General features: G+C 40.0%; 1 protein-coding gene across 1 annotated transcript; it reads left to right on the top strand.

Annotated features, from left to right (window-relative positions):
* Positions 1 to 6,258: 6,258 nt before the first annotated feature.
* LOC132116454 (tripartite motif-containing protein 16-like) lies at positions 6,259 to 12,005 on the top strand. The gene is made up of 7 exons (XM_059525282.1): positions 6,259 to 6,315; positions 7,212 to 7,776; positions 7,987 to 8,082; positions 8,162 to 8,401; positions 10,566 to 10,725; positions 10,867 to 10,914; positions 11,136 to 12,005. The coding sequence occupies exons 2-7, from the start codon at positions 7,216 to 7,218 to the stop codon at positions 11,657 to 11,659; spliced, it is 1,629 nt and encodes a 542-aa protein (XP_059381265.1). The 5' UTR covers positions 6,259 to 6,315; positions 7,212 to 7,215; the 3' UTR covers positions 11,660 to 12,005.
* Positions 12,006 to 15,361: the final 3,356 nt, after the last annotated feature.

Genomic DNA, 15,361 nt, shown 5'->3' with positions numbered 1-15,361 from the left:
GTACAAGCAAGTTATTAAATATTTGACTCAATTGATTTATTAAAATCACTGAATCAATAAAAAATGAAACAGTGGACTTAAGAAAAAAAATATTTCTATTATTAATTTACTTAGGCCTATATTTGTTCATAAACAATTCCTCAATGAAACACCACTAATTATTATATCTTTATAAATACACTTACTATAGACTTACTAATGACTTTAAATTTACTGTAGTAATTAATACAGAAACACTAATTTGGGCAAATAGTGCTAATGACTTGTTTAAGACTTGAAGCTTAAAGTTGAGGACATGCAACTCGATTTGGACTTGCACAGCTTGGCACTGAACTTGACTTGGAGTTGTCTTTTTTGACCATAGACTGTATAAAAACATGGACGTAGTGTCTGTGACGTCACCCATAGATTTTCAAAGAGCGTTTTTGAAGCCAAGGGTTGGCAGAGTTGGCCGTCACCATCTTGGAAGCAAGTCACTCCTGGATAATCGAAAATGGGCCAAAAATACGCGAGCTTTTTGATAAACCATGCCCACCTAGCTCGACGGCAGTGACAGCTGTGGCAATCCACCTGTCACTCAAGTGTTCACGCTCTTAATTATGCAGAACTTTAAGGTTTAATATAATTTAAACTGATAAGTTATAAACAATTCACCCCCCTCACAGTTGTCATGAAGGGCAAAATTAGCTATATAGACCAAAATAATTTTTTCAACCAGGCTGTAAACATGTTTTTTCTTCAGTAAAGTTTGGCATTTTAACATGGGGAGTCTATGGGATTGACTCCCTTTTGCAGCCAGCCTCTAGAAGCCAGTTGACGAATTACAGTTTAAGTCACTTCCGTGTGGGCTTCATGAGAGAGCGGGAGGTTGACACTTGGTCTTGATGAAGGACTTGACTTAGGACCTGTCTTGACTTGAGACTTGTCTGTCTTGACTTGGGACTTGTCTGTCTTCACTTGGGACTTGTCTTGACTTGGGACTTGTCTGTCTTCACTTGGGACTTGTCTTGACTTGGGACTTGTCTTGACTTGAGACTTGTCTGTCTTGACTTTGGACTTGTCTTGACTTGAGACTTGTCTGTCTTGACTTGGGACTTGTCTTGACTTGACTTGGGACTTGTCTTGACTTGGGACTTGTCTGTCTTGACTTGAGACTTGTTTTGACTTGGGAATTGTCTTGACTTGGGACTTGTCTTGACTTGAGACTTGTCTGTCTTGACTTGAGACTTGTCTGTCTTGACTTGGGACTTGTACTGACTTGACTTGGGACTTGTCTTGACTTGGGACTTGTCTTGACTTGGGACTTGTCTTGACTTGAGACTTGTCTGTCTTGACTTGGGACTTGTCCTGACTTGACTTGGGACTTGTCTTGACTTGGGACTTGTCTGTCTTGACTTGGGACTTGTCTTGACTTGACTTTGGACTTGTCTGTCTTGACTTGAGACTTGTCTTGACTTGGGACTTGTCTGTCTTGACTTGAGACTTGTCTTGACTTGTTACGTGTCCTTTTTGACTTGGGACTTGTCTGTCTTTACTTGAGACTTGTCTTGACTTGTTACTTGTCTGTCTTGACTCAGGACTTGACTCAAGACTTGAATGCAAAAACTTGAGACTTACCTGTCACTTGCAAAACAATGACTTGGTCCCAATTCTGCGTGCAACTATTCAGGACTCTTGGACTCTCGTTTGCCAAAGAAAACTTTTGCCTTTTAAAACACTTATGGATTGTTCTTTTTCAGAAACTGTTGCTTTGATATAAAAAGTGAACTATCATGTTGGGTACAATCCGAATGCTGAACAGTTACAAGAACTCTGGCACAACACAATATGTGTGAAACCAACCTGGTCTCACAGAATTCCGTGAAATGTCCACGGGCCCTTAACTCAAAATCCGTGAAATCATCACGGAATTGCCCCAAATTCCGTGACGTGGCCACGGATATATCTCCAACGCAAGTCAATGACACTGACCTTCCGTGGTCCACACACGGATACCCGTTTCAATGACGGAGTACAGAATTCGCTCAACGGACGTGCTTTCTCATTTGGAAACGCAACATTTGAAGTATTTGTTTCTTTTCCAATGCCATAATGACGTTAACCAGACAGTTATTGTAGTTATTGCATTGTCCTGCCATCATAAAAATTCACTTTGATTCTGTTAGCCTAACTAAAATCTGTGATACGAGCACGGAGTCTGTGCTGAGATCACGGATAACTCTAACGCAAGTCAATGACACTCATCTTCCGTGGCCCACACACGGATGCAGTCTCACGGCAGTTCGTGATTTGGGCACGTAATTTAATCTATTTATTCGTGGCATGGACACGTTTATTTCGTTATTTTCGTGATTGCAGCACGTTTTTTTTAAACTAATGCATTTCAATTGGAGGCATCTTTCGTGCATCAGCACGATACTTTCTGATTAATTAATTTTTTTCCCCCACAGGACAACAGAAGAAACTTACTGAAACTTTTTTTTTTTTAAATCGGAGCTTAACTTACTGTAACAAAACTGAGCAACATACTGTATTGCTGGTGACAAAAACACACATTAAAACTTTTTTTGCTGTAAAATGCACAATGGTTCTTTTTTTACTTTTTTTATTGATTTTTATTTTTTTCATAGGCCTAGATTTTTTTTTAATTACAGATATCAATATCAAGTCCTTGACACATAACTGTAACACATTTTCACATTTAGAAACAATATAGTTTAAATAAAAAGAAAAAATAAATAAATAAATAAATAATCTAGCAGAGATCTTTTTTTTTTATTTTTTTTTTTACTTTAGACTCTAAAGTTAAAAGTTTTTATTAAGGTTATTGTAAAGGCTGCTTAAAAATGCTGTTGCTGATGAGCCGCTGATCGCTGTCAGATTCTGCGATATGAATGTCCGCGTTGGATTGTGGCTAATGGGCTTAGAATGAGCCCCGCTCGGCCTGTGTTCTGGCTTACTGTAATATTTCACCGGTAATAAGACCGAAATAATATAATTAAAATAAAGAAATGAATCAATACAATGATAACATCTAAATAAATGTTGATAGATGTAGCCTTATAGTTTTAAAAATATCAATAAACAGCAAATCAACACAGCTTCGAAATAATAACCGAAAAAGACCTAAATAATAATAATACATAATTAATTTACAGCACCGCCACTTCCACCACGCGCATCACGCGCTGTGCGTCAACCCATTCACTCCCAAAGCGTCAAAAACTGAAGGCTGGTCAAGCGCCTCTAGCGTCACTGACATGAGATGTTTATCGCTATGAAATCACGTTCAAGAAGTCTCATTCAGCACACATCGCGATACTTGCCATCAGTTTACAAGAGCCGCAGGTGGGGTGAGTAGTAGTAAATATGCTCTTTTAATGCCTGTTATAAAATGTATTCTGTCTTCTTTATTAATCAGATGAGCGCCTTATGTTTACTCTCTGTATTATATCGGTCATCCGAGGCTGTCTTTGAGTTTCATTGTGTTTAACTAAATGAACACAGCTGCTAACTGGGGTGATTAAACTCTGTCACGTGACGTGCCATAGACCTGGGATCCGTTTTATATTCATTTCAGGTTCAAAGATGGAAGTTGTATTTGTAGTAAAATCATGGTAACCATGACACCTACAATAGTAGGTCAAACCCAGTAAACAAGACATTTACCATGTTTTTTACCACAGTAACTGTAGTTTTACTATGGTTTCGTGATAGCACAATAATCACCAAAATAATTATAGTTGTACCACTGTAATGATAGTGTTTAAATGTGCTTTTATATGACATATTTCACAGTAATCACATTTACTGTACCATGCTTGTAATACCTTTCTAATGTAAATAAAAAAAAAAAACAAATTTTTCCCATCTTGCAGTTCATTCATATTAGTTTATATCTTAAATATTTTGCTCACAGATCACTATTAACATTCTGTATATAATTCTGTTTTATTTTCTCTCCCCTTGTATTTATTTTTTAGCTGAAAAGACGTAAAGGAAGCAGTCAGCCCAGTCGTGTTTGTGGAGAGGTATTCCTTCAGAAATGGAGAAGACAGAAAGCTGCAGAGGCAGGTTAGTCTGTGACTGTGATAGTTTGTTCCTTTTATCAAACATTCCTGCTGTTATCATTTGCACAGCATCTGTTGTTTCTTAAACTGTTGTACGGTCCAAATACCCACACTTGCCATCTTTGCACATTTCCTTTATTTGGCCCAAGTGAGCATGAAGATCCCAAGTGTGTGTCGATCTTAACATGACAAAGTTCGTTTCAACTTTGACCGATATAATACAGAGAGTAAACATAAGTAAACATAAGATATAATACAGAGAGTAAACATAAGTAAACATAAGATGAGTAAACATAAGGCGCTCATCTGATTAATAAAGAAGACAGAATACATTTTATAACAGGCATTAAAAGAGCATATTTACTACTACTCACCCCACCTGCGGCTCTTGTAAACTGATGGCAAGTATCGCGATGTGTGCTGAATGAGACTTCTTGAACGTGATTTCATAGCGATAAACATCTCATGTCAGTGACGCTAGAGGCGCTTGACCAGCCTTCAGTTTTTGACGCTTTGGGAGTGAATGGGTTGACGCACAGCGCGTGATGCGCGTGGTGGAAGTGGCGGTGCTGTAAATTAATTATGTATTATTATTATTTAGGTCTTTTTCGGTTATTATTTCGAAGCTGTGTTGATTTGCTGTTTATTGATATTTTTAAAACTATAAGGCTACATCTATCAACATTTATTTAGATGTTATCATTGTATTGATTCATTTCTTTATTTTAATTATATTATTTCGGTCTTATTACCGGTGAAATATTACAGTAAGCCAGAACACAGGCCGAGCGGGGCTCATTCTAAGCCCATTAGCCACAATCCAACGCGGACATTCATATCGCAGAATCTGACAGCGATCAGCGGCTCATCAGCAACAGCATTTTTAAGCAGCCTTTACAATAACCTTAATAAAAACTTTTAACTTTAGAGTCTAAAGTAAAAAAAAAAAAAAAAAAAAAGATCTCTGCTAGTTTATTTATTTATTCTTTTTATTTAAACTATATTGTTTCTAAATGTGAAAATGTGTTACAGTTATGTGTCAAGGACTTGATATTGAATTCTGTAATTTAAAAAAAAACCTAGGCCTATGAAAAAAATAAAAATCAATAAAAAAAATTAAAAAAAGAACCATTGCGCATTTTACAGCCAAAAAAGTTTTAATGTGTGTTTTTGTCACCAGCAATACAGTATGTTGCTCAGTTTTGTTACAGTAAGTTAAGCTCCGATTTAAAAAAAAAAAAGTTTCAGTAAGTTTCTTCTGTTGTCCTGTGGGGGAAAAAAATTAATTAATCAGAAAGTATCGTGCTGATGCACGAAAGATGCCTCCAATTGAAATGCATTAGTTTAAAAAAACGTGCTGCAATCACGAAAATAACGAAATAAACGTGTCCATGCCACGAATAAATAGATTAAATTACGTGCCCAAATCACGAACTGCCGTGAGACTGCATCCGTGTGTGGGCCACGGAAGATGAGTGTCATTGACTTGCGTTAGAGTTATCCGTGATCTCAGCACAGACTCCGTGCTCGTATCACAGATTTTAGTTAGGCTAACAGAATCAAAGTGAATTTTTATGATGGCAGGACAATGCAATAACCACAATAACTGTCTGGTTAACGTCATTATGGCATTGGAAAAGAAACAAATACTTCAAATGTTGCGTTTCCAAATGAGAAAGCACGTCCGTTGAGCGAGTTCTGTACTCCGTCATTGAAACGGGTATCCGTGTGTGGACCACGGAAGGTCAGTGTCATTGACTTGCGTTGGAGATATATCCGTGGCCACGTCACGGAATTTGGGGCAATTCCGTGATGATTTCACAGATTTTGAGTTAAGGGCCCGTGGACATTTCACGGAATTCTGTGAGACCAGGTTGGTGAAACACAAAACGAGAATGGTAATGTGGAGATGACATTTATTTTTGTAGGAAAGTGTGTGATAAATTAAAATGGTAATTGAGAAATGTCATAATATAATCCAAAAAGGAACATGATTAAAAAGAGTTCTTAAAATGATAAAAAAGTTTAAAATCGTTTGTTCAAAAAATGTAAATGTTAAGTTAGTTTGCATGGTTTCTTGTGGATCAGGGATCTATTAGTTAAACTAAGGTATGTTAGTGATTGATTAGTTTTGCCTGATGATACACTAGGGGGAACTTTCGCGGGTTTTTCTCAGTCTGCATGAAGTTTCAGTAGAGAGAACACCGCTGGAGTTTTGTGTCATTAATATTTTCCCCCTTTTCAGGTAACAGGAATAATGCTTGGTAAAAAGTGTAAAATAGATTAATGCATAATATTTCACTTTTTATAGTGGCTATTTTAAATGCTTTATGTGTTTGAATGAGTCAAAACTGATGCACAGTAAAGAGCATTGGTAAGAGGGAGTGTAGCGACTCCATTTATGCACGTGGAAATTGTAAATTAACAAGTTAGACTTTGATGTTTAATGTGTAAATGAGTGTTTATTCTAAAATGAATTTTTATTTGTGACTGGAATGTGTTTCTAATAGGAGAACAATGGAAAGGATATAGAAGAAATAGACAGATACTTTACATTCTCTCTCGCTGTCTCTCTCTCTCACACACACACATATACATTGAGAAATTTTCAGTATGTATACATGAGAAATAAGTAACTGAATAAAGGAATGGATAAAAAAGTACATGTTATTTACAAGAGAAAATTTTTTGATTATTTCAAGTGTATCAGTTGATAGTTAACTATTTTTACAATTAGTCTTGTTACAGTATTAAAGTATAATAATTCTGGACCCTTAAAGAAACTGAGCAATGTTCTAAAAATGTGCTTTATTGGAATTTGTCTTATCGATCTACATAAAGTTTCAGTAGATTTCAGTAGTTTCATCTCATATTAATATTTCCCCACTTGTGTGATATAGTAATTCTGTAATAATTAGGATGCAGTTATTACGGCACTTTTTAAGGCTTCTGTCCTGCTTTTCAGTAACTTGCATTTTTTGAGTGTTTGTCTAAAACTGACATCTAGTAGATATTTAATGCAGACACGCCAGTTTTACATACATCCCTCAAACACAGGAACAGGAATCGCACGACTTAATGGAAAAAGAAAGTGAAAGTGTGACTGAGATCTCATGTGTTTGTGTCTCTGTATTTAAGCAGTAAAATGGCAGAAGCCAGATTTTCTCAGGATGAGTTCAATTGTCCAGTGTGTCTGGATCTCCTGAAGGATCCAGTGACCATCCAGTGTGGACACAGTTACTGTAAGAGCTGTATTACAGACTGCTGGGATAAAGAGGATCAGAAGAGAGTCTACAGCTGTCCTCAGTGCAGACAGACCTTCAGTCCAAGACCTGCTTTAGCTAGAAACACCATGCTGTCTGAAGTGGTGAAGAAACTGAAGAAGAACAAACCTCCTGCTGACACTGGAGCTGTGCAGTGTGACGTCTGTACTGGAGAAAAACACATAGCCGTCAAGTCCTGTCTGGTGTGTCAGGAATCTTACTGTCAAACTCATTTTGAGCGTCATGAGGAGTTTCATTCACGTAAGCCACACAAAGTGACTGATGCCACTGGACGACTGCAGGAGATGATCTGCCAGAAACATGGGAAACATCTGGAGATGTACTGTATTACTGACCAACAATGCATTTGTGAGCTATGTACAAAATATGAACATAAAGACCATGCCACTGTATCAGCTGCAGCACAGAGGACAGAGAATCAGGTATTTAAAATTAGTGCTTAAACTTGTAGTGTAAGTCAAGCTTTAATCTTCATGTTAATTTGTGTGCAATAGTGGTAAACAATCAATCACCCTTTCTGGAGTTTACAGCCATTAGTTATCAGTTCGACCTTTACTGTATTCATCTGTTCAGATGATGATTTAGTGCCAGTAGTTTTCTATGAGATTCACTATCATCTGTTTGTCCCGCAGAAGCAGCTGAAGGAGACGCAGAAGACGTTCCAGCAGAGAATCCAGCAGAGAGAGAAAGATCTCCAGCAGCTGAGAGAGACTGTGGAGTCTCATAAGGTGAGTCTGGAGAAGAAGAGAAGTTTGTCTCGGTCTCAGTTCAGACTCACTGAAGCTGAATCACTGTGTGTCCTAACAGCGCTCTGCACAGACAGCAGTGGAGGACAGTGAGAAGATCTTTACTAAATGTTCCATTGGGAGAAGCTGCTTTGAGCTGATGTGGCTCCTGATTCCTGATATCAGAGATCAGGTAAAGGTTGCAGTGAGTCAAGCTGAAGGACGACTGGAGAAAATGGAGAAGAAAATCAATGATCTGAGGAGGAGAGACACTGAGCTGGAGCAGCTTTCACACACACAGGATCACATCCAGTTCCTGCAGGTAACACTGATCTAGAAGAACAGGATCATAGTGGACTTGATCAGATCCTGCTGTGACAGAGACTCACTTTTCATGAGTGTCTTTTTAATTTAATAAATAATCAGTTAGACTCTTATCTGATCATCTTCTTTTGAAAAGAGGCGCCGCTTACAAATGACTTTCAGCTCTTTCTTCTGGAAGATATATTTAGCTGTCAAACACCACTAGCGCCACAAACAGTTCAAAACTTCACTAACCTTTCAGCTTAAAAAAAAAATGGAACAGGTGATCTTCAAAGCTTAAAAAAGCGAAGACCACAAACATGAAGTGATGCTGTATATTAGCTCTCAGTCCCCACAAAGATTTCAGAATAAAATTAAAGGTGCTGAAAATTATTTGTTTTTAGCTGAAACTGTGTTCCTTGGTGAAATTGTTACATGCAGCATGACAACAGAGTATTTGATCGAAGTGCAAGCTTTATTAAAGAGCTAAACAACACTCAGCAATGTGTGGGTGCGTCATAAATAGTCCTCCTAATGGGAAGCAGATGTGTCCATAATCAGTTCAAAAGGAGTCCGAGATGAGAAGGTCAAGGTAAGGGATGGAGATTCCTCTAGAGGAGCTCATGGGCACTCCAGCTGGAGATCATGACAGAGCCCTCCCCAAGAAGCGGCTTCTAGATGCTCCCCAAAGGGTCACAGGAGGAGGGCAGAGATCGGTTGGCTAAGCAGGCGGAGCCAAAGACCACCAGAGCTGAGCTGAGGATTAAAAGGGTGGAACTGGAGGAGCTGAAGAGCAACAGGGCAGAGCTGAGGACAACCACTGAGCAGATGGGGCTGAAGATCCCTACAGTGTAGCTGATGACCACCAGGGTGGAGCTGATGGTGGTGAGGACCACTATGCAGCTGTGACAGGACAGGCTGAGAGATCAGAGATGGCTCCTTGGCCACCACCAACAGAGGAGCTGATATAGACACCTTTGACTCGGGAGGAGCTGGAGCAGACTCCTGGACTTGAGCGAGCTTTGGATCAGACCCACAGACCGAAGCAGATTCTGAAGAGGATTCATGGACTGGAGCAGGCTCAGAAGTAGTAGAGCAGTGTGTAGCCCAAACACACAGGATGGCCATTACAGGGAGAACTGAGGATAGGGGAACAGCTTCTATGGTGGGACATCCATGATGGCTGGAAGCTCTGGCATGTCAGCCATCTTGGGAAGAGACTCTGGGCTGGCGGCAATCTTGTGAAGGGACTCTGGAGGGGTGGTCTGGCAGGATGAGGTTCTAGAATAGCGACCATGTTATGAACTGACTCAGGTGCCGGGACCAAAAGACAAGAAGGGGCTAAAAACACTGTAGTGGCAAGCATAATAACTTGACATATGGTGGTGATCTTGATGAGTCAAGTTCCATGGCCACCGGAGCTTGGTGAGTCCTGCCCCCCACCTCCCAAAAAAATGTTTAAGGGAAACATCATCCTAAACATCCCTCACAATCAAGGAAGACCCAAATAAAAGCAGGGCATAATCCAGAAACTGACCAAGTGTCCCTCGAAGACCATCACAAGTGAGTATCGACAATGGTTTATTATGTCCATTTACAGAAAAAGACAATGATTGAAAAGTTTGGGAGATCATAGATATATGCAATATCCAAAAAGTCTTGAACGTGTTCCTCAAGGGAATGCATTCCCTGATAGAGGCAAACTAACCTGATTGCTGGGTCCATGATTTCACAAATCTCATGCAAAATCAAACACTGCATTATTTGCGGCACCTTGCATTTTTGACTGAAATCCTGATGAGTCTGATTGCTAATATACAGCATCGTGTTTTGAAGTTTCAGTGTCTTGAACTGCTCTGAAGTTGAAAATAATAGTCAAACTAATCATAGCCTTTGAGCTGCTCTACAATGAAACTCTGTTGATGTGCTTAAGGACATTAATGCTCTTAGCAGATGTTTTATCCACACGGTTTCCTAGAAAGTTCACATATAGTGTAAGTGGCAAATACTAGAATCTGTTGCTCTAATGTGATTGAATGAATATGAGAAGAATGAAGCTAATGCTGTGAAAGTCCTGAGGTGAATTTCTGAGGATTGAGGTGAGGTGATGAGGAGATGATCACTCAATTCAACAAGAGGTGAGTGTGGAGCTGATGAGTTTTATTTCTGTTTGTTTTCTGTAGAGTTTCCAGTCTCTCTCAGCTCCTCCTGAATCTACAGATGTACATGACGATCCTTTCAGTTCTCTCTTCTCTTTTGATGCTCTGAGAGAATCTGTCCATCAGCTGAGAGACAAACTGGAGGATTCCTGCAAAGAGGAGCTCAAGAAGATCTCAGACAGAGGTAAAGTCCTGGAGATCCATCTGCTCTCAGAAACCAGTCCATCATCATCTCATATCATGGAAAACATCATATTAGAAATGTCTTAGAAATGGATGCAGGATCATGATAATCACACTGTTCATATCTGTTTTTTTTTCACAGTCACATTCCCCAACAATGTTCCCAGGCCAATGAATGACTTCCTACAATGTAAGTCAGTAAGAAAAAAAGTAGAAAAACTCACTGAATGTGTTCATGTTTATGTTCATGTTCAAGAAGAGTTTCATAATTGACTATTCAGAGGATTTGCACAGGATATCTGGATATCTGTACTGAGACACTGATGATACACTGAACATGGAGAGTTCAGATATATGAAAAGATCAAACAGATTCATAATTCCTGATTCTGATGTGTTTTATCTCCTTCAGATTCCCATCAGCTCACTCTGGATCTGAACACAGCATATAAACGACTCCTTCTGTCTGAAAGCAACAAAGAGATTACGGCCACTGATACAGTCCTGTCTTATCCTGATCATCCAGACAGATTTGATTATTGGTATCAGGTGTTGTGTAGAGAGAGTGTGTGTGGACGCTGTTACTGGGAGCTGGAGTGGAGTGGGAATAATGGTGTGTATATATCAGTGTCATATAAGAGCATCAGCAGGAAGGGTAAGAGTAATGAGTGTTTGTTTGGATGTAATGATCAGTCCTGGAGTTTTGACTGCTCTCCTTCCAGTTACTCATTCACACACAATAACATGGTGACTGTTCTCCCTGTAAAGCCCATCAGCAGTAGAATAGGAGTGTTTGTGGATCACAGTGCAGGAGCTCTGTCCTTCTACAGCGTCTCTGACACAATGAACCTCATCCACACAGTCCAGACCACATTCACTCAGCCGCTCTATCCTGGGTTTGGTGTTTATAAAGGATCATCAGTGAAACTGTGTTGATGAATCAGATTAGAATTGACAAGAGATTCTACTCATAATGCTTTGAGCTGCATGATAAATCAATAAGAGTGAGATGTTATAGTCTTTTTTTCTCTTCATGACATAAATACTGCAGTTGAACTTCTTTCACTGAAATAACATGTCAGAATAAATATCTGATAAGTTCCCTTATATATACAGTGTGAGTACTGCTGTTTCTGTGGTTTTCTCATTTTCCGTTTGTGTTGATTGAAATCAGACATTTAGTTTTTAATGTAGACACATCAGTTATTTTTATTTTTCCTATCAAAATTACCTATCAATTCAAATGATTACAGTCAATAAATGATTTTCATGATTCACATCATATAGCTCCAACACTTTTTGGGTTTTTTTTGTTCTTCTGTCTTCTGGTGTCACGAGTCGCTGATTTTATTTTCATGCATTTTTATTTGTGTGAGTGTGTGTGTGTTTGTGTGTGTGTTCAGTAGTTGCTTCACTCAGCTGACCTATCAGCAGTGCTGGGTAGTAACTGATTACAATCAGTCTGGATTACATAATCAGATAAAAAAAATTAAGAACTTGTAATTCGAGTATATCACATTTTAAAATGTTCATAGTTACTTGTAGTTACACTTTATTTTAAAGCTGCAGTCCATAAGGTTTTTCGGATAAAAATGATCCCAAATAAATCATTGAGCAATTAGTGTTTAAAACTATATCCTTACCTTAGCCCATTTCAATATGGTAAGCTTTTCATTTGAGTGGCACTAGTAGGTTTTCATGGGGAATACTAGCATTCCACCATTCCTCTTTGCATCATTATGTCACATCTGTAAACAGAAAAAAAGAACATATTGATTGTGAGGATGGTGCAGGTGGCAGATTATTTAGAGCCTTTTCTCACAGCAGCTAGAATAATTAAAAGATTAGTTCACCGAAAAATGAAAATTCGGCTGTGTTTTACTCACCCCTGTGGCATCATAGGTGTAAATGACGAATCCAGTTTGAGTTATATTAAAATTTGTCTTTGATCTTTTAAGCTGTGTTATGCATACATTAATCCAAAAGAAGTTAAATAAAAAGCGCCCATCCATAAAAACAAAGTTCCACACGGCTCTGGTCAAGGCCCCCTGTGGCAAATTGTTGCATAGTTAAAATAAGTAAGAAAAATATCCATATTCAAAACAATAATATCTTTAATCTAGCTTGCGTGAACAGTTCTGGGAGGATGACGCATGAGGTCTGCGCTGCGCATGTGCCGTTGAGTCTCATGAAAATAACGTTTGTTTACTAGAGCAAAGGAAGCAAAGTTTCTTTACTTTAGCAAAGGAAAACCAGTCTCCTCTTGATTTATATTGAAATCCTCTGACATTCTTTTTTACACATTCTTGTTTTGTACTTCTAATTAGTAACTATTATTTTGTTTTGATCTCTCCGCTGCGTTTCCGCACGCGCCACTTCTGATCAGGACATTCGCAAAGCTGAACTCATACAACATCCACCTGAAACTGCTTCCATGTACAACAGTGAACGCAAGCTAGATTCAAGTGATTATTACATTTTGAATATTGGATAGTTTTCTTACAAAGTGCATCGAGGAGGCCTTTGTTCACCCCCCGGAGCAGTGTGAGAGATTTTTTATTTTTTTTACTGATGGGCGCTTTTTAATCAACCTCTTTTGGACTGATGCATGCAACACCTGCTGAGTGGCATTAAACAGCTTGAAAGATCAAAGACAAATTTTTATACATCTCATATACACCATGACACCTACGATGATGTTAACATTAACCATTTTAAAAAAAACTAAGTATAACAATAATTGTGATGAGTGGGGCGGGGCCAAGAGCCTCATTTCCAATCACTCCACCGGCCTCGCCCACTTGTCACAATAATAATTTGCAGTGATGTGATGTGAGCTAAGCAATCATTAAAATGTTTTTTTTCTCAGTTGGTCAGAACTAAAGTGGCAGCCTTGTTACTTGTTCAGATGACAACCTCATGTCAAAATTCTTATATGGGGCATGCTTCAAAGACAAAGAATCTGTGATTCCTAAGTACGATATAAACATCCAGGTTTCACAATTAACCGCACTTTACAATGTCCAGGTTAATTTATCAGTGAGATTACATTTATTTAAAAGAATAAATTATAACATTTAGCTTCTTGAATTAATTATTCGATCGAGAGAGAGAGAGAATTAAGTATGTGTGTGTATGTGTAAACCTGCGTCAGCGTGTCTCTGTACAAACGTGTGTTCAGTTAAATAGTGATTTTACCCACTCATAGCAGATGAATATAATGTAGCAATTCAGTATCTAAGATTTTTTATTAATAAAAGTCATGGGGCAAGGTTCACAACAAGTTTGTGTCCTCCTGAATGTTTGTATGCATGTGCAGCGCAACATCCGATCTCACACACCAAAATAATAGACATGATTTTCTCAGGCCAAATGTAAAATCATATTAATTATTATTAAAAAATGCGTGGTCAGTTACGAGGGCGAAGTGGTGGCCGAGGAGGTAATACCTGAGCTCCAGGAGTGCCCACTTGACGGCCAACGCTTCCCTCTCTACCGTGGTGTACCGCTGCTCTGCAGGGGTCAGCTTTTGGCTTATGTAGATCACCCGGTGTTCCTGACCGTCATGGCCCTGGGATAGAACGACTCCCAACCCGGTGTCGGATGCGTCCGTCTGCAGCAGGAAGGGGCGGTTGAAGTTGGGGGCCCGGAGCACCAGCTCCGACATGAGGGCTGACTTTACCCGCCTCTGTCTAGGGGTCCAAGGGATCTTCTCCGGCTGCCCCTCCTGGTCAGGTCTGTCAGGGGAGAAGCTAAGGAGGAGAAGTTAGGGATGAAGCAGCGGTAGTACCCCGCCAACCCCAAAAAGGCCCGTACCTGAGTTTTGGAGGTATGCCGCAGCGCGGAGAGGATAGCTGCCACCTTCTTCTCTTGCGGTTTTATCAGGCCGCGACCCACCTGGTACCCCAGGCACTGAGCTTCGGCGAGGGCCAGGTGACACTTCTGGGGCTTGGCGGTCAGGCCAGCGAGGCGTAGTTCCGACAGCACCCTCCTCAGCCGCTCCAGATGGTCCTCCCAAGTCTCTGAGTGTATGTCGACATCATCGAGGTAGGCAGCCGCGTATGCTTGGTGCGGCCACAGGAGGACGTCCATCAGTCAATGGAAGGTGGTCGGGGCCCCATGTAGGCCGAAGGGAAGGACCCTGTACTGCCAGTGACCACTAGGGGTCGAGAAGGCCGTTCCGTTAAGGGGACCTGCCAGTATCCCTTGGTGAGGTCGAGGGTTGAAATAAACCGGGTCCTTCCTAAGCGGTCCAACAACTCGTCGACATGGGGCATTGGGTAGCTGTCAAACTCGGAGACTTCGTTAACGTGGCGGAAGTCGCTGGAGAAGCGGAGGGTGGCCTCGGGTTTTTGAACCATGATGATGGGGCTGGACCATGGGCTGCGTGATGGTTCGATGACCCCTAACCTCAGCATCTCCTGTACCTCTTCCGGTGTCGTGCTCCAAGACGTGGGTCCGCCCAGGCTGGGGGAAGAACACATCAGAAAACTGACTGACCAGGTGTTGCAGCTCTGACTTCTGGGTGGGCGAGAGTTGGGGTCCATATATACGAGGAAAAAAGAGGAGTTTTTTTTGTTGTGTGGCCGGATGAAGAAGGGAAATAAATTAACCGGAAAATGGAAATGTGTATATAAG

Source organism: Carassius carassius, chromosome 35, assembly GCF_963082965.1.
Source record: "Carassius carassius chromosome 35, fCarCar2.1, whole genome shotgun sequence".
Taxonomy (NCBI): Eukaryota; Metazoa; Chordata; class Actinopteri; order Cypriniformes; family Cyprinidae; genus Carassius; species Carassius carassius.
The sequence above is the reverse complement of the archived record's forward strand: the minus strand, read 5'-3'. Positions and strand labels throughout refer to the sequence as shown.

Excerpts from the sequence above, each read along its gene's own strand:
- LOC132116454 (XM_059525282.1), top strand. The coding sequence starts at position 7,216 with ATGGCAGAAGCCAGATTTTCTCAGGATGAGTTCAATTGTCCAGTGTGT. Across the intron at positions 8,083-8,161 it reads AGACTGTGGAGTCTCATAAG|CGCTCTGCACAGACAGCAGT; the intron begins GTGAGTCTGGAG and ends GTGTCCTAACAG. Across the intron at positions 10,915-11,135 it reads AATGAATGACTTCCTACAAT|ATTCCCATCAGCTCACTCTG; the intron begins GTAAGTCAGTAA and ends TATCTCCTTCAG.